The following is a 19,466-nucleotide window of genomic DNA, read 5'->3' as shown; positions in this document are numbered from 1 at the left end:
AGCCACACCTCCTAATAGTGCCAGTCCCTATGAGTGTATGGGAGTCATTTCCATTCAAACCACTTTGAGTCCCTACCCTCATCTTTGGATTAAGCTATTGGTGCCTTCATGGCGGAAAGGGTTATTGGGAAATGGACCCTCCTTCCATTTCTCTTGCTTTCACTGTTTCTAGGATACCAGGAGATGAACAGGTTTCATCCATGTGCTGACTAATCTTGGTTGTCAACTTGACACATCTGGGAAATGGAAACCTCAAAGAATTACCTGTATCTGACTGGCCTGTGGGGGAATATTCTTGATTGCTAATTAATGTAGAAGTGTGTATATGTGAAAGTGTATCCTGTGTATACTTCCTCGGAGATTGAGGAAGGCAGACCACCTGTATGCCCACAGCTGGATGAGTTTTCAGTAAGCAAAGAATAGATGATTCTGTTTTGTATCCTAAGGCCGACTTAGGGTAGGAGTTAGGAAAGGAGGAAGTAGAAAGCTGTCACATTGTAGAAGATATCTAAGGCAGCTCTACAAAAGTAAAGAACGGCCTACCTGGCCTTGAACTAACCAGATGAAGAATCCATTAGCCCACCAGAAAGCTTTCTGTTTTTACTGCATTCAACTCTTTTATTGCGCAAAATATTCATAAAGGTATTTTCCAAAACCACATTCCTAAAGATCAACTCAATGACTTTTCCTCATTAGTCATTTATCTCGGCATAGTCTGCCCACAGATGGTATTTCCTAACCATCTGTTAGGAGTTAAAGAAAGTATTTCTAATTGAAACCTTTGTTATCATAATTTTTGTTTTAAGTAGCTACAACTTAACCATTGAACTTAAGAAATATACATTTCTCTCTTGTAGTATTTTTAATTGGCTCATAAACTAATGAAACTGTGACAGAATGCAATAAAATGGGATTCTTTTAGTTACTTTTCTATTGCTGTGATATAATATCGGATAAAAAGAGAAGAGGAGGTTTATTTTGACTTAGAGTTCTGGAGTTGATACAGTCCATCCTGACTGGGAAGCGATGCTAGCAACAAAGAGAGGCTGGCCATGCGTTTAGGAAATCGAGAGATCACATTTCATCTGCACAAAGGAAGTAGAGAGAAGGAACAGGAAGTGTGGCCAAGCTACAAAACCTCAAAGCCTGATGAATGGGTTCTCATTGCTGCTGCTGCAATAAATCCAACTGAACATTTGAGAGGATAGGGCATTGCTGTGGGACTCATGACACAAGTCACATGTCCCTGGGCCCATGGTGCCGTGCAAGAAGTCACTTAGCCTCCACAGGCACTGGCTAGCACCAGCCAATCCCAGTTCAGACCGCAGGAAAGATCTGAGCCAATCAGACGCTAATATGACCATATAGTGCCTAATATGACCATATAGTGCCTATAGTGCCATATAGTGCCTAATATGACCATATAGTGCCTAATGTCTCTGGGCTGTACCTCAGCCCCAACCTATCAGCTTACATCCCCTGTGATTGTTCCTCAGCCCACTCAATCAAATTAGAAGATAGCACACCTGAGAAGTCCCCTAGCTCAATGGTTGGACCCATGCAGGTTGTTTCCGAGGAATAAATGCTCTTTGCTTTTACATACTACTTGAGTCTGGCTGGGGTCTTCCTTTAGTGATTCTCAGACACGTTCAACTCTGGGACTGGGCTGGGTTGGGGCTTTTTGTAGGAGATGTTTGGGTGGCGATGATGTGCTTGATAAGGTATTGGAGTGTTGCCTGGGTTTGGGGGTCTGGTAGGTGTGTCTTGAGTCCTGTGGTCCGGAATCTGGAAGTAAGTGTCCGATTTGTCCAGTCTTTTGTGTAGGCTTTTGTATGCATGGGCTTTTGAAAGCATGGGGTTTTTTTTTTTGTAAGCATGGGCTTCTGGCAAGGATATCAGTCCTGTTTGCCGGCTTCTGGCTGGAGGGCAGGGAAAATCTCTCTCTCTCTCTCTGGAAACCTCCAGCCTAACACCTACCTCCAGAGAAGAGCTTCCTCCAGCAAGGCTCCACTTCTTAAAGCTTACATAACCCTCCCAACTATAAAATAAGTGTTCAAATACATGTGACCGGCTAGCAAGAAGAGGCTTGATACCCTATGAGCATATACAGGGGGAGGAAGTCCCTCTCAGTCACAGTCATAGGGGAGGGGAGTAAGGGCAAAATGGGAGGGAGGGAGGAATGGGAGGATACAAGGAATAGGATAACAATTGAGATATAATATGAATAAATTAATAAAATATAGTAAAAAAACAAATACGTGTGACCATGGGGGACATTTCTCCGTGAACCCATCACAGGAATGGAAATGTGAAATTCCACGTTATGAGTGTGCAATGGAGACCTCAAGTAAGCACAGGTCATACTCTATTGGGAGTTGACATAGATAGAAGGGAAGTGATTGACAGTCTAATAATATGTGGACACACAGGTCTTAGATGTGTTAATGTTTGGTGATTCCTGGAGTAAGCAGTGACCTTTCCACATGAAGTTGCTCATGAAGAGAAATCCCCGCCTTCTGATGAGTGTATTTAAGGGGTCCTGAATGCAAATGTGAAGCCCTTACTAATTACATGATAAAATTTACTCTCTCTTACAGTATTGTTTATTATGTTGTTGAAGTGCCAAAAACAAACGAACAAACAAACAACATAGATGCTCTTTCCACAGTCTTTTTCCCCCCTTAGGAACAAAACCAAATGAAAGTGATTAGTGTGCACAAAGGAAGTGATCTCATGGAGTTGTATAAATTATGATGAGAACTGCCATTTCCCCCATAGAATTTTCTATATCTTAGAATGGTTCTTAGATGTTTAGAACATAAGTGAAGATGAAGATGGCATGCTAGGATTTCCATGTGAAGAGACACCACAACCACAGCAACTCTTACAAAGGAAAACATTTCCTTGGGGCTGACTTACGGTTCAGAGGTTTAGTCCGGTACCATCATGGTGGGAAGCATGGCAGCATCTCAGCAGGCATGGTGATGATGAAGGAACTGAGAGTTCTCTATCTTTTTTTTTTTTTTTTTAAATGTGAATGACAGTTCTGAGGTTCATTCTTTATTTACAAGTCAATGAAGAAAGAAGTGTAAACTCTGAGACAAGAAAAGCAATATAAAGACATGATTCTTGGTTCCACAGTGGCTTGTGAGGGGAGGTCATGTCACTATTTCTTTAAACGATAAAGCTGGGCACAGTGGAACACGCCTGCAATCCTACAAGTTAGAGGTCAGCCTGGTCTACAGAGTGAGTTCTAGGTTAGCAATGGCTATGTAATAAGACTGCTTGAAAAAGCAAAGCAAAGCAAAATACATAATGAATGGTTTTGTTTAAAAAAAAACAAAACAAAATCCCATGGTTTCTTCATATTGGCATATGTGAAAGACTACATTTCAATTCTGCACTCTGGTCAGGTGTATGAGGTGAGCAGCAGTCTCTCAGCAAGGAACTCAGTACACATCCAGGGTATCTGCCCGAGGAATGGAGAGGCCCCGATCTTTGAGGGCCTGCACCTGCAGCTTCTCTGCCTCCAGTCTGCTCTGCTGCTGTACTCTCTGTTCTTCTAGGGTCTCTTCAATAGACACTTGCTGGAGGGGCGTGTCACTCTCCTTTTCCAAGTCTATTTCTCCTAGTAGGACCACATTTTCTCCTCTGACCACAAAAATTCCTCGAGGAATATCACCGTACTTTTTGCCCACATGAATGCGCTCCACAGTCTGATGAAGCACTAAGTTAGCAAACTGATCAATGCTTCTTAAAAAAAAACCTATGGGTGTCCTTCCATCTCGAAGTAGGACCAAATGCTTTTTGTCGATGTCCACGATGAGGCTTGCGGTGCCCGGCATATAGTTCATTTTGACCTCTTGCAAGGGTGCAAAGGACAGCCGCGAGGCTGTCCAGTCGCCTGTCGGCCGGACGCGGACCGGAACCGCCCGCGGCTCACCTGCACCTCACTCGCCGCTATTCGTCGGAAGCGCTTGCTGGATACCCCACCCACTTCCGGTATCGTGTGTCTGTCTACATCCGGAGGCGTGCCAGGCACGCGGACCTGGGCCATGTTTTCTTTCTCTCTGGTCAGTGAAGTGGAGTCCAGTTGGGGTGAGCAAAGGACGGGTGTTTGCTCCCGCGTTGGCGAGTGCGGCTCCTCTCCTGGCACTCCTGCTCCGAGGCCCGGGTTGAGGAGTACGGTCCATGTCCGCTCGGCGCTCGGCGTCAGAGATGTACAAGCAGCAGAAGTTTGTGTGCTACTCTGGGCATAGCTTAAGTATATGAGACCTCAAAGCCAGCGCCCACGCTGACACACTTCCTCCAAGAAAGCCAAACAAGACCATACCTCCTAATAATGCTACTCCCTAAGGGCAAGCATTCAAACACAGGAATCTGCGGGCACCATTCCTGTTCAAACCACCACGCGTACTAAAGGGACTGACGTGGAAATTAAGGCTTTCTGTTGCTACTTTGGCTTGTCTTTCTGGGGAACTAACCATGCTGCCCATAGCATTATAAATCTGGGGTTTTCTAGACTCCCTTTAACCTTACAGAGTATGTTGAGGATTTTTTTTTTTTTTTAAATAAAGTACTTCCTGAGGCTTCAAGCACGGAGAGGCTTCAGAAATCCTTAGAAACCCCAAGGAGCAAATTAGATTCCAGCTGACATTATTTAGCAATAACTGAGTTTAAAGGATGGTTGGCGCTGAAGCCTTTGGCTTTGTGTCGAGTGTTTATGCTCCAACTCCAAGAACAGGCCTATGTTTTATTGCAGGTAAAACCAAGTGGTCATTTCTGCATCCTTCTCCTTAGAGAATCTTGTGATAAAAGACGGAAGAGAAAGATGTTGAGTATTCTAATCAAACTTTAAATGCTTTTTATTTCAGATTTAATCTGCTTATTTTAATCTAGTACCTATTTTCAGATAATTATTGATTTACTTGCAACTATAAGAAATAATATAGGAGAGCAGGGTCGGGTGACTGGACCACAGCTGGCGCAGACTGGCGGGCCCCAGGGGGCTCTGGGCGAGTATCTCTTTGAAGGGCTCACTCTCAAGCACGACTAAGAGGCCTCCCTCCCTCCCAAGGCGGCCCCCCCCCCCTCCTCAGCTCTGCACCAGCCAGCCTTAGGACCTCACCTGATGAACCTCAAGCCACTAGGCAGCTTTATATCCGCCCAGGAGATCCTCCCAAGACTTGGACCAAGTAAAAATAAAGCCTTTTGAAACAGAAAAAAGAAATAATAATAATAATATAGCATGCTGCATATAAATATCTATACTTAAATTATATATATAACAATGATACTTTGCAGTAAATACAGCTCTGGTGTATGAGTTTCCCAAAATGTTTAAATAAAATGTATGTTAAAATCCCTTCGTGTATATGGGCCACCTTTTCTTCTACTGTCTGAGAACGGGTCTAGGCTGGTTCCAGATCTTGCCTGTTGTGTGTACTGTAACCATAAACATTATGTGCAAGGACCTCCGTCCTATATGAACATGGATTTCCCAAACATATTTCTAAAATGTGTATAGCTGATGAGATAGATTCTATTTCTAGGTTGTTTTGTTGTTAATTTGTTTTGATTTTTTTCAGTGGCTGCATCCCTTTACATTGCTACCAGCAATGTATTAGAGGTTTCCGACTGCCCCACATCCTTACTGACATCTTTTTCCATTTGTTTTCTTGATGATAGGCATTCCTCTGAGTTCGCAGCTGTTCCTGCTGCCATGCCTTCTTCACGTTGCTGTCTTGGGCTCTGACCCTCTGGAACTGTGAACCCAACTTATCTTCCTTGTATGAGTGCTTTCATCATGCCATTTAGTTACAGATGTTTTTAAAAAAAGGTAATTAAAACATTTATTGAGCATTTTTAAATCGGATATGTATTGTCCATTTGTTTTTGCTTTTGAGAACTTTCTGTTTAATTATTTTACCCATTTGTTGGTTAGATTGTTTGGGGTGTTTAATATTTGGAATTCTTTATAGATTCTAAACTTTGCCAGCTATATATTTACAGATGTGTATTGGCCATTTTGAAAGTGTTTTTTTTTTTTTTTCTTTTGTTTTGTTTTCTTTGCTGTACAGAGGCTTAAATCTTTCATACAGTCTCACTTGCCAGTTCTTGGTAAATTTCCTCTGTCTTCAGAGTCCTTGTTGGAAAGTCCTTTTCCATGGCTCTGTCTTGAAGTAATTTCCTTATAATCTCCCCCATCAGCTCCAGAGTTTCAGGCCCTACATTAAGGTCACTGACCCACTTGCAATTGACTTTTTTTCTGTGGTTTTTGATCACCATTCATTTGTGGAAAAGGCGGGATTCTGGCTTGCTAGTCAGGTAGACCTGTCTATGAGTCCAGGCTCCCCCTTCATCTTCTCTCGGCACCCACGGTAGGTCTTCTCACCCTTGGAAGTCAATGGTAGCTCTTGCTCCCCAGGCTCCCAACTCCACTGATTCCACAATGGACTCAGAACTACTCCATGATGGGGAAAATCTTTACTCCACCAAGCTTCTTTTAACCCCATCGTAATAGGGCATTGGGTCAAATTCCGCTGCATGTGGGTGAAGTCTAGGACCTGCACACAGTCTCTACTGACTCTGTTGTTTGTCAGAGGAGATAAGGAACCTGTCCCAAGCTTAGGCTTCTCTGACACCTCCCCAAATGTTTGATTACTTCATAACAACACAGGGAAAGCAGAATACATCCCCCCCCCCCCACATCTGACCATTACTAATTGTTTTTCCTGTGGTGTTTGGCAGGATCATATTGATTACTGCTTCCTCATAATTACTTTCATGGTGGGATGCCTTTGTACTGGTCCTTTGGCTGTGGAGAGAGGATTTGTTTGAGCTCCCCCTCGTACTCAGTGGTGGTTTTGATTGCTGAATTAATTAGCGCCAAGCCTGGGGCATATGAGGTCAAATGTACCCATGGGTTTACCACTGTTTGCTGCTGGGGTCCTTGAGCTTCCTAGCCAGCCTGTCTTCTCTGCCTTTCATAACTATACATTTCATTCATTTATCATGCCAGGTCTTTTAGTTGTAACATGTGGAAAGAAAGGTGTGTCTGCCCCATCTTCCTGAAAGTAGAAGTCTATTGTTTTATTTTATGTTTTCTAAAAACGTAAATTCTAATTACACATTTACTTTACAATTTTATCTTATTATTATAATTGGAATCCAAGAAAGCCTAACCGTTTTTGTTTTGTTGATTTTCACCCAAGCTCATTTGCTTCCTTCTGTTTGGGGATCTTGCTGTGAGCACAAATTGGCCTGTCCCCACCTGTGATGAACCTAGGGCTTATGTTGAAGGTATTTTTCTACCAGGGTAATTTCTTTCAGTTTCTGTTAGATGCGGGGCATGGTACCTATGATTGCCATCACATCTTCGTCAGTTGTATATAGTTCAGCCCAATGTAATCCAGTCACAGGCTCAGCTTGTCCTTATTATTAGGAGGCCTCCCTGAAGCTTAGTCTCCTGATGGTAGCAGTGAAGTGACATGTGACCTTAAGGCATCCTGTCTGTGACTTCAGATCTTGCTTGTGAGCTCCCTGGCCCCTTTTTGGAAATCGAGTATCTATATGCTTGAAGCATTTATCGCCTTATTTTTACAAGACCAAGAATGCAATAAATTTATTATCTGGTTCTTTTGACGAGCGTGTACTGGCAGAGGCTCCCAGTATCCCTTTCTTCTCTTTTTCAAACATAAAAACATCACTCAAATGAATTCTCAGAAATCCATTGAGAATATCGAATAATGTTAATAGTTGCCCTTCCCAAACTATATTTCAAAACTTATTACCATAAGACATAGATGGTAATAGCTTTTCCTAGTAAAAAAAAAAAAAATATATATATATGGTTAAAAACAATTGAGAAAATCATATACACTAGAGCAATGGCTTTTAGGAACGTATAATTTATATTAATGTGTGTTAAAGGTTATGTGAAATTGTATATTAAATGAAGCATTTAAAATTGCAGTTAACCCTCCATTTTCTGTCTTTGTCACTATGTAGGACACTGGACATTGGACTTAATTTAGCTCCAGTTTCTTTCTCATAAAAAGATAAGAATAAATTATTTCTTTAGTGTTTGATCACTGTATTTGTACGCCTATTAGCAGCCATTACAGCAATGTCTTCTGTAAGGCTTTGAGTAGCACCAGAAGCTATATGGCTGCTTTTTCACGCTCATAATGCTCCTAACTTCCCAGAATTCCTTCCCACACTCCCCACTGCAGAGGACCTAGGCTACGAGTTGAATGAATGTTTTCCCAAAGGCCTGTTTAGAGGCTTGGCCCCTTGGTTAGAAGCTTTTGGGAGGTGGCAGTTGGAGAAAAGTCCGAGGGGGCCTTGGGAGACCGATACCAGCCTTCTCGGTCTCTCAGGCCTCTTGATTCATGAGACCTCCCACCCCAATGTGCATCTCTGCCAGGGACTGAGGCAATGGGTCACCCACTTTTGGAGCAGAATCTCAGACAGAAATAACCGTTCTTCTTTATAAAGTTGGTTTTCTCAGATCATCTATTATCATAACCGAAACCAACTGAAGCGACTGCTTTTGCTAGAAACGGCAGAGCCGCTCCCGTTTTGCGTATGGGTAGAACATTTCTCTTCAGTATTAGTTTTGTTTTTCCAATTACCACCACAATCACTAGCCCAATCGTGTAATTGCACTAAGACCCCACCACCGGCTGAGCCTTCCAGCGTGAGCTCATGGGAAGGAGAGACTGACCTTCACTGCCCCGCATTAGTTCAGTGCTGCCCATGCCCCAACGCCCCCGCCTCCCCAAATTTATTGACCCAGAATGAAAAGGACACCACCCGTAAGGAACAGCAGAGTAAGTCGGAGGGGCAGCTTGTCATCTCGTCACCATTTCCGTCTGTCTGAGACTTGTGTCCCCTCTGAGGCAGTGGTGATGCTAAGCATGTTTATGCTTCTGAGCTCTTGTGTGGATCCAAGATGGTAATGGCTGGGACATCCTCCGGGTCTCACAAAAGCTCTGTAGATGGAAGGCACTGGGGAAGGTCCACAGTATGCTTCATGTAGACCTACAAGCTGAAAACAATGGTCAGCCATTCATGTGCTATTTATGAAGCTAAGCTATTTTAGAAGACAATGTGCTTTAAATATTCAATACTGGACATTATCCCCGTCTCTCCTCTCCTGTTGTCTTGTTGAAGGAATAACACATAAATCATCTAATTAAAATAATAGTCATGGGGCTTTCCAAATAAATAAAGATTAAGGAAAGGATGGAGCCAATTTAGATTAGGGTGTACTCAATATGCCTAAGGTTATTTTCTGTAAAAGCCCAACCCTTTAATTGTATTCACCTCAGAAAAAAACGAAAACTGTTGACCTGAGAAGGAAGAAAAGGCGTATATTCTTCTACTTAGTCTCCTAAGTCAATCAGCTCTAATTCCCTTTTGAATTCATATAATCCTTTGCCAATGAATTAATGAATAATATTTTTTCTAAATGTGTTCCTTTGAGAATGAATTTTTGTGTGGATAGCTTATTAAATCCCTGTTAATATCTATAATTTTACCATATTAATGAAAGCACTGAACTTATGTTTTTGAAATATGGAAGAAAACTAATGATTATTATCTCCGTATTCAATTATCTTCTTACCACATTCTTTCTTGGAAAAATAATGAGCACTGTGAATCTGCTCCTCCATTAGGGACATAGCATGGTGGGAAAAGAGACCCCTGAAATTATTATCGTCATTGCTGCTCTCTGCCACACTCTCCCTTCTAAGAACTGAGACTAAAGCAAGATAAAGAGATGATCCCTTTAAAAGACCAGGCCACAGGCTGGAACATGTACATTGCTATCATGTGCAGAGACAGTTGGAATCTCTCTGGTTAGTAAGGTCAGATAACAGTATAAGTAGACTTCAGACCCACTGAGGGCAGCTGGCATTGCTGCAGCCCAAAGTAAAAAGCAAGAGTCCTTGGGTGTTTTTCTCCCCTGTAGCCCCTGGCCCATTACCAACTGGTTCCCAGATAGTTTCTTAATATTTCTTGTTCTTTGAGGACAGGCATAAGTACTGAGTGTTTGATTTGACAGTGTAATGTTGAATTTCAAAAGCTAAGAAATATCTTTTTTTTTTTTTCCCCAAAAACCCGTTTGTTCTGTCTCTGTCTTCTTAATTGCCACTTAACCTTCTGGGTCTTGGCTTAGCTGTCATTGGCCCTGGAAAGCAGGTCTAGACCTGTGGTTTCATTCAAGTCAGGTTCCCCTTCTGTGCACCTAGGGCCCTTTATCAGTCCTCACAGCACTTCTACAAGGGTGTAGCACTTCCTCTTTACATAGTCCACTGTGGCAACACAATTGCCACAGGCTCTGCTGATTAGTTTTCTGGTGCAGAGTATCAGCTAGTAATGTGTGACTGCTAAGCACACAAAATGCAGCCACTATGTCTGAGGAACATTTTAAACTTTGTTTGATTTTACTTAAATTGTAAATGTCATTTAAATTGTATCATATATAAATTATTAATAAATAACTCTATTAAATTTCTTTAAATATAAATAACTGAGTGCCTTTTAGTTGCTGTATTGGGCAGTGTGGCAGACTGCGAAGTTCTTGAGAACAGGGATTATATAACTACCATAAAACACAGAACGGAGTGTACACCTTTTGCCCAAGCAAGATATACCTCTTGGGGTTGGAAAGATGGCTCAGTGGTTAAAAGTATTTACTGCACTAATAGAGAACTAGAATTCAGTTATCAACACTCATGTCAGGTGGCTAACAATGGCCTGTAATTGTAGTTTCAGGAGATCTGAGGCTCTTTTTTTTTTCCTCTATGAGTTTCTGCATGTACAAGTGTATACCTACACAAAGACACACACTTACAAACTACTGTCTTTGTGAGGAAAAGGACATATTTGTCAACAACTGAACGAGCACCGCTCTCTTGTCTTTATTTCATTGTTATTGGTTTGTGCTTTATAGGCAAGACTTAGGATGTTTGGAATATAAATTCTGGATCCATCATGTCACATTCATGTCAAGGGTGATACAACCTCCCTATGCCTCACTTTCCTTGACATTAAAATGGGGTAGCAGAGACCTGCCTGCTGCCCTGTGGCACAGGTGGGTGGAAGACACCCAGAGACCTGCCTGTCATGGGAGCCACGATGGTGAGCAAGTATGTGGTGGAGAGATGGGAAAGGAAGAGAAACAGAATGGTTTGAGCACTACGAAGAGAGGTGGAACTGGAAACCTGAAGGTGGAGAGGAACAACATGGCCTGCCACCTGAGGCCAAAGTCAAGTCCCAGCCCATGCTGCCAACTGAGGGCCGTGTCTGGATCCATGTTGATGTTGAAGGACTGCCCATCTCTGGCTGTAACACTTGGAAGAGCTGGCCCTGACCCTCGTCTGCCATGGCTTGAGTGCAGGAGAGATGCCCTTACATATACACACACGCACACGCACACACTCCACTCATTGTCACCTATGGCCAAGTGGAAGAGGTGGCCCTGACCCTCGTCTGCCATGGCTTGAGTGCAGGAGAGATGCCCTTACATATACACACACGCACACACACACACTCCACTCATTGTCACCTATGGCCAAGTGGGAGAGGTGGCCCTGACCCTCGTCTGCCATGGCTTGAGTGCAGGAGAGATGCCCTTACATATACACACACGCACACACACACACTCCACTCATTGTCACCTATGGCCAAGTGGGAGAGGTGGCCCTGACCCTCGTCTGCCATGGCTTGAGTGCAGGAGAGATGCCCTTACATATACACACACGCACACACACACACTCCACTCATTGTCACCTATGGCCAAGTGGGAGAGGTGGCCCTGACCCTCGTCTGCCATGGCTTGAGTGCAGGAGAGATGCCCTTACATATACACACACGCACACACACACACTCCACTCATTGTCACCTATGGCCAAGTGGAAGAGGTGGCCCTGACCCTCGTCTGCCATGGCTTGAGTGCAGGAGAGATGCCCTTACATATACACACACGCACACGCACACACACACACTCCACTCATTGTCACCTATGGCCAAGTGGGAGAGGTGGCCCTGACCCTCGTCTGCCATGGCTTGAGTGCAGGAGAGATGCCCTTACATATACACACACGCACACGCACACACACACACTCCACTCATTGTCACCTATGGCCAAGTGGGAGAGGTGGCCCCAAGGGCATGAGAACAGGAGAGCTGGCTCTGTCTCTTGCCGGCTGTGGCATTGGGTGAGCTAGCTTGGGTGGTGCTAGAGAGCTCACCCTGGTGGTGTGGGTGCAGGAAAGCTGGCAGGCTGACCAACTCAGATTCTATCTAGGCCTTGACCCAGGACTTTGAGTTGGCCATCTATGAATTGCTGGAATTCATGGAGGGGCCAGTCCTACAGATCCAAAGCTGCAGGGTCTCCATGACACGGGACAACAACAGGATATCAGTGAGGAGTCCTAGTGACAATCTGGTACTGCTATGGAGCAGAAGCCAGAGGCCTTGAACTAGACCAATGAGCATTTGCAAGGAACGATGTGTGGACAAAAGGATATACTGTGTGACACACTGCAGTTTCTATGATGAGATTGTTTTTTGAAGGCGGGGGAAGTTTTAAAGGGTGGAGGACAGATATGGAGGGACAGGGAGATGAGAGGGATTGGGGTACATGATGTGAAGTTCACACAGAATCAATAAACAGTTTGTAAAACAAAAAAGGGGTTATCTACTTCAGAGAGTTACAATTACTATTAAATGTATTCATAGGTTTATTGGTTCATAAATATCATTTTATAATAAATTTATTAGTTGAGAGGCAGCTAGTTCTGCTATAGACTAGGGAAAGACTGACTTACTGGACTTTCTTTTGCATGTGATCATGTGTGTGTGTTGGGGGCGTACACATGTGTGTATGTGGAGGGCAGAGGTCCATGTTAGATGTCTTCCTCCATCACTGCCATCTTACTGCTTTTTTTTTTTTGTTTGTTTGTTTGTTGGAGTAATGGACTTTAATGCAGTTTGAGCTTACTGACTGGCAGGACTGGTTGGCTGGCGTGCTCCTGGGATTCTCACGTTTCCATCTCCTCGTTGCTAGCATGATGGATGCTCACCACCCCACTCAGTTTATTCTGTAGGTGCTGTGGCTCTGTACTCAGGTCCTCATGTGTGCATGGTGCTTTTCCTACTAAGCTGTAGTCCCAACCCCTGGTTTGTCTTTGAGTGAAAAGAAGGATGAGAAAATGAGAAAGAAGAAACTGAGAAAAAGGCAACCCCTCCTGGAGAGAGAACACTTAACCTAAAAAACTTCAGGGTTTTGATGCATGCTTTTTACAAAAAAATTCATAACTCTTTTTTAAAAATATATTTTATTAATTTATTCATATTACATCTAAATTGTTATCCCATCCCTTGTATCCTCCCACTCTTCCCTCCCTCCCATTTTCCCCTTACTCCCCTCCCCTATGACTGTGACTGAGGGGGACCTCCTTCCCTTGTATATGTTCATAGGGTATCAAATCTCTTCTTGGTAACCTGCTGTCCTTCCTCTGAGTGCCACCAGGTCTCCCCCTCCAGAGGATGTGCTCAGCATCCCAGAACTAGGGAGGCAAAAGGCAGAAGAATTACAATTTGAGGTTATCTTAGGGTACATAGTGAATTCCAAGCCATTTTGGACTACCTTGGCTTTAACCCAGTCTGATACATCTCTCTTTAATATGTATTTACTTATCAGTTTGGGTCCTCTAAAGCACCCTGAGTATGATACATGGTGAGAGCCCTATTTGGAGTGGCCTAACGGGCTAGAGCGCACGGTTCACTTTGTGTTCTTAAACAGCAATGCGATAAAACAGTAGTTTTGGAATATAGTCATATTTTTAAGAGGACAACCTTCTTATCATATATAATATACATTACACTTAATGCAGTTGCCAACAATGTGTCCTACAAAAGCTGTTAGTAAGGATGTGGATAGGAACGACTTTATCCCAGGGCAATATGCCATTGCTCTTACTATGAGCTAGTGCTCTTGGTAAAAGGCTGGAATTCTGTCTTGCAATGAAAAAAATAAATCACATTATTTTTTTCTTTCCTGATTTGACATCTTTTTCAATACGTGGCTCTGAATGAGGTTTAAAGAAGCCTTAACTATTAAGTAGATTTGTTCTTTTATCTTTAGATTGTTAATTTGATTTATTTATATGTCTGTCTCCATTTGAGCCTAAAGGAATCAGGCAGTTGTTCTTGGTTTTGAAAAGCCAGGCCATGTCCTTCCAAATTTGGGGGAGCACCTTAGGCTATTACTATCTATATTTAGGATCAAAAAACCTAAATCTCACAGAGATGTCATTTTCTTAAATCCCCATGGCTTAGTAAGCAATAGAATTGAGGTAGAGCCTGTGCGTAAATGTGTGTGTGTGTGTGTGTGTGTGTGTGTGTGTGTGTGTGTGTGTGTGACTTCCAATTCAATGTGCTTTCCAGTGAATTGATCAAACAGTGGATCACATTAAAGCAGGAATAAATGAAGGGATAGCCGTAAGCAGGCTTTACTTATTTTATAGAGGAATTAGCCTTTTAATTAATTAATCTCACGGAGAATCTGGTGTATATTATCTATTATTTCACTTCATAAAATATACTTTTTTTCCTGCCACTTTTGACTAGTGCTAGTCTCTTAAATTTACACAATTACCTAAACATTGTTCATGTAGAAAGACTCTAGTTTCATTTTTAGGACTTATGCGACATCCTGGAATCATTATACATATATTAATAGATGTTCTGCAAAGTGTGTTGGAGCAGGCTACTTTCTCATAGAAAAAAAGGTAATTCTGACATTTTTTTTTTTACAAAAAAATGATAATTATAGGCTTCTTTTATTACCCTCATATTTGATGTAGAGATGATTATAAGTTACCCAGTTATGATTCAAGGCTTTTTTTTTTGTTTTGAAATAAAGAAAAATAATCTGTTTTCTCCTGATAATAATCTTTAAAGCCATTGGTAATATCAATTAATATACTTCATACCCACATACTTCCTAGAGAGATAATCTGGATATAAGAAGTGGAAAATGGTGAATGAATTAGCTATTTGGTGATTTCAAGCTATAAAACCGCACAAGGAAAAGTATAAAACTACATAAGGGAAAAAATAAAGATAAGGAAAAATTTGAAATGCTCCTTAATAATATTGACATTTTAAGAGCCAAATTAAGTTTCTAAAAGGAATAAAGAAATTGTGGTAGCTAGAAAGAGTTTCCCTTAAAAATGGATGCTACCATTAAACATGAAGTTCATGAATCAGATGTTGCTGGCTGGAACAGCATTAAAAAAGAACTGAAAAGGCAGTTTGAAGACTTTTACCTCTGGCTTACACTGCACTCTTAATTTCTCATTGGGTAAATGGGAAGCTGCTTTTTCAGAATAGGAATTTCAAATTATTTAACTGCAGAGTAAAACAGTTACAGGGAAGTTAAGGTAAAGGAATATGTGTCTTTAATAGCTTTTAAAAACACTAAGGCATGTATGCATTTCCCATTATCCAAAATAAATAGGAGCTAGCTCCAAGGAAAGTGTGATAGAATGTATTCTCTCTGTCATTGTAGGTAATTCTTATTCATTGAAAAGATACTTCTGGGGTCTTAATAGGGAATTTTAGTTTTCATATCTTTTCTTGAAGAATAGGGTGTTTTTAATGTTGAAAGAGGAAGATCAAAGATTCATGTATGTTTTCACACAAATCCATAAACGTTCTTTAAAAACAGAATCTATAAGTGGAAGTGACCACTATCACTAAAGAAAACCATACTGTGGCTACCCTTTTGTTCTAACTTCTTACAGCAGGGTGCGAAACAACTTACACACTTACATGTGAAAACATTAGCTCAGCATCTGCTGAGTACTTTTATATGGCAGGCTCTGTACCAGCTGCTGAGGATGGAAGATGGATGTGACCCAACATCTTATTGCCTATAAACTACCTAGATGAAGGGCAAGATGTGATTCATGATGGTATGGCGTCAGTAGAATACAGTCAGTGCTTTCAGATATGTATGCGTAGAGCGAAGTGCAGGGATCCCAGCACAGAGAGGCGATGCTTGATCATTCTAGGATAAAGGCTGCAATGTGGATGGGTGAGTGCAGCACAAGCACAGAAATCAACACGAGTGAAAGCGCAGGTAAGAAACACTGTAATAGTTTTGGGAGTTGTTGGAGTAAGAAGGGTAATGTTCTTACTTCCATGATGGCCTGCCTCTTCGTGGCCCCAGAATCAGTGAGGCCAAGAGCTGTAGACTGAAGTCTCTAAACCATAGGCTAGAATAAAATCTCTCCCCTTGTGTTGCTCATGTCAGCTATTTTGTCATAGTGGTCCAAATGTTTGACTAATATATATAATTTGTATTTCTGCTCCAGTTCAGCATGACCTGAGCCTTTGAGGTTGATTTATAGGAAGTGTTTGAAAGGGTTTAAAGAGGAACCCTAGACTTTTTAAAATCTCAGATTAATGGGAGATTCTGACAGGAGCTCAGAATACCAGAAGTATGGACGGTAAAGTCTGTGCACAAGGGGTTTCAGTTGGGAATAAGGACTCTTTTGAGAACTGGGCTCTAGTCTATTGACATGTTAGCTTATAGCAACACAGATATTACAGTATGTAATGTCAATGTCTTGAGGACTTGTGTTAAGGTTGCATCTAAAAACAATGGACTAATTAGTTTAATGGGGAAATTTCAAGCCAACACTGTATTCAGGCTACAGTTAGCTAGATTTACAGTGAGACTTGAAAACAAACAGCAGACTGGAAATAGTTGAGCCACACTCCAGAAAAGGAGCACATTTAAAGTAGGGGCTGATAAATGCTGTAGTTGTTAATGTGATTAGGGTTATCACAAAGAAGTTCTTTGTAGTGTGACAAAGGAAAGATGTCTCAGGCCATCGCAGGAACCAGTGAAGTTCTACCCATCACAGCATCAAACACGGAGAGTTGTAAAACTGACATGGAAAACATGGAGAACAAAGCTGCCTCTGGGGTGTCGGTGTCTGATGATAAAGCCTAGGAAGCCGTTTCTCTAGGGGTCTTTCCATTGTGCACTACACTCAGAGGCTTCAGCAGCTGTGGCTCAAGGGGCCCCACCTACAACTTGAGCAAGAGGCTCACTTTACACCATGCACAGGGATGCAAATTTTAAGAGATATGGGGTCATGGAAGCTTCTATCTAGATTTCAAAGGAAAACCTTGGGGAATCTAACAATGTGACAGGGTGTGTGAGTCTCTGAAAGTTGCCCTTGAGAGGGCAATGTGCAAAGCGATCCAGGTAAAACCCATATGGAATCTCTTACAAAGAAAGCCACAGGTGGCAAGTGAAGCCAACACAATGGAGAGGCCATGTGCGCTAACAGCAAGGACATAGGGGTAAGGCTGGCATAGCAAGGTGGGGCACATTCTATAATAACACGTGTACAGGTCTAAATGTTTGCCCTTCCAGGCTTAGGCCTTGATTTCGCTCCATTGCTCCTTTCTGTGTCCCAAGTCCTCCCTTTTGGAGTACAAATGCCTTCTGGGTGCCATCATATGTTAGAAGTGTGAATATTTTTCTTTTATAGGGACACATAGCTGGGAGTTTGCCCTGAGTCTCAGGAGAGATCTTAGAACTGCTAACACTGGGAAATCTCGACGATGGACTGGATTTTTGCATTGTGTGATGGGCCTGGGCCTCTCTGGGGAATAGGAATCTATGATTATGTTTCGAGTATAAAAATGTTCCCTAAAAGGCTCATGCACTTCCAGGTCAATGGTTGTGCTATGCTGGGAGATTGTGGAAACCCTAGGAGGAAAGGTTTAGCTGCAAGAAGTAAGTCATGGGGTCTAAGTGTAGGTGGGTGTCCTTGTGAGCTGTGTCTAGTTCAGGGCCTCTATCTTTCTTCCCCTACTTTCTATTTAGTATGTAGCTAACAGCTTCTGTCATTTGTTGTTTTATTTTCAAGACATTGACCCAGAGGCAGTTGACCAAGAGCTATGGGCTAAGATCTCTGAGACTGTGAGCTGAAATAAATACTTCTCTTAAGTTGTTGATGCCAGGTACCTTGCTACAATGATGGAAAGTTTGGCCAATACAGAGACCATCATGAAAATAAAAAAGAAACTGTAAGATTAATATGACCACCAAAAGAAGGCATATAAAATAGAAAGGCTGTGAGGCAAACCTGGGGATCCCCAACATTGAGAGTCCATGAGAAGGAGATATCTAGAAAGCTGCAGAAAGCACAAAAACACTGTGTGAGATTAGAATTAGAAACTGTAGCTGAACGTGGTGGCCCAGATCTATAGTACCAGAATGCTGTAGGTAGAGGCAGGAAGTGCTAAAGGCCAACTAACCCCAGCTATGCAGGATGTTCAAGGCTAGTATGGGCTACATGAGACCCTGCCTCAAAATTAAAATGAAATAGAAAATTTCATCCAATAATTTAATCATAATACAAAATTGTGTTTAAGTTTTTAGATAATTATACCAATTCATTTGTGTGTGGGGTGGGTCAGACGTGTGCCACAGCGTGCATTGGAAGGTCAAATGACAGCTTGGCAGGGTTGGTTTTCTCCGCCTACCTGTGGGTCTCAGGGATTGGACTCATATCATCGGGTTTGGCAACAAGAGCTTTAACCCACTGAGCCATCTCACCCGGCGTCTTTTATCACAGTGTTATGTTGATTTCTAAGGATTTCACTGAGGAGTTTTGCACCATATTCAGCAAAAAAGGTTTTTTAAATACAATTTACTCTTTTTGCTGGGTCCTTATCCAGCTTTATTATCAGGATAATCCAGTTTTTATAGAATGACTTTGGGTGTGCTCTTTCATTTGAGAAAATTCATGTTGGTTTTTCCTATTTCTTGTCGAATCCAGGAGACTGGTTCTAGATTTTTTCTTTATGGAGAGACATGAGGGCTTAAGTCTCACTGCTTGTCATTAAGTTTTCAAAATTTTAAATATCTTCTTTGTTACACTTTGGTAGGTCATATGAGTCTAGACATTTATCTATTTATTGAATATTTTTCCAATTTATTAGAGCATAGTATTCCAACTTATTTCCCAGTGACTCTCTGGCTTTTGGTGGTATACATTGCCCTTTTATACTTTTATTAATTTAGTACTATTCTTTCTTGTTTGGTTACTTTGGCTAAGGATTTGCCAATACTATTTAGTTTTTCAAAGAACCAACTTTTTGTTTCAAGGATTTTTTTCCTTGCTATTTTGACTTCCATTTTAGTGATTTCTGCTTTGGTATTTATTCTTTCCTTGTACTAATTTTGAGTTTTTCTTGTTATTGAATTTATAAGACCTTGAAGTATATCATTAGGTCACCTATTAGAGTTCTCTATGATTTGTTAATGTCATTCATAATGGTAAACTTACCTCTGGGAGCAGCCTTTGTGCTAGCTTACAGATTCTCATAAGGGATGTTTTTGTTTTCATTTGATTTTAATT

At 41.8% G+C, this 19,466-nt stretch overlaps 1 protein-coding gene across 1 annotated transcript; it reads right to left on the bottom strand.

Moving 5' to 3' along the window:
* Positions 1–3,038: 3,038 nt before the first annotated feature.
* On the bottom strand, positions 3,039–3,892 carry LOC127195534 (U6 snRNA-associated Sm-like protein LSm1). The gene has a single exon (XM_051152978.1). It carries the CDS (start codon positions 3,852–3,854, stop codon positions 3,450–3,452), a length of 405 nt encoding a protein of 134 aa, XP_051008935.1. The 5' UTR covers positions 3,855–3,892; the 3' UTR covers positions 3,039–3,449.
* Between the last annotated feature and the right edge of the window lie 15,574 nt (positions 3,893–19,466).

Source organism: Acomys russatus, chromosome 11, assembly GCF_903995435.1.
Source record: "Acomys russatus chromosome 11, mAcoRus1.1, whole genome shotgun sequence".
Lineage (NCBI taxonomy): Eukaryota > Metazoa > Chordata > Mammalia > Rodentia > Muridae > Acomys > Acomys russatus.
The sequence above is the reverse complement of the archived record's forward strand: the minus strand, read 5'-3'. Positions and strand labels throughout refer to the sequence as shown.

Excerpts from the sequence above, each read along its gene's own strand:
- LOC127195534 (XM_051152978.1), bottom strand. The coding sequence starts at position 3,854 with ATGAACTATATGCCGGGCACCGCAAGCCTCATCGTGGACATCGACAAA.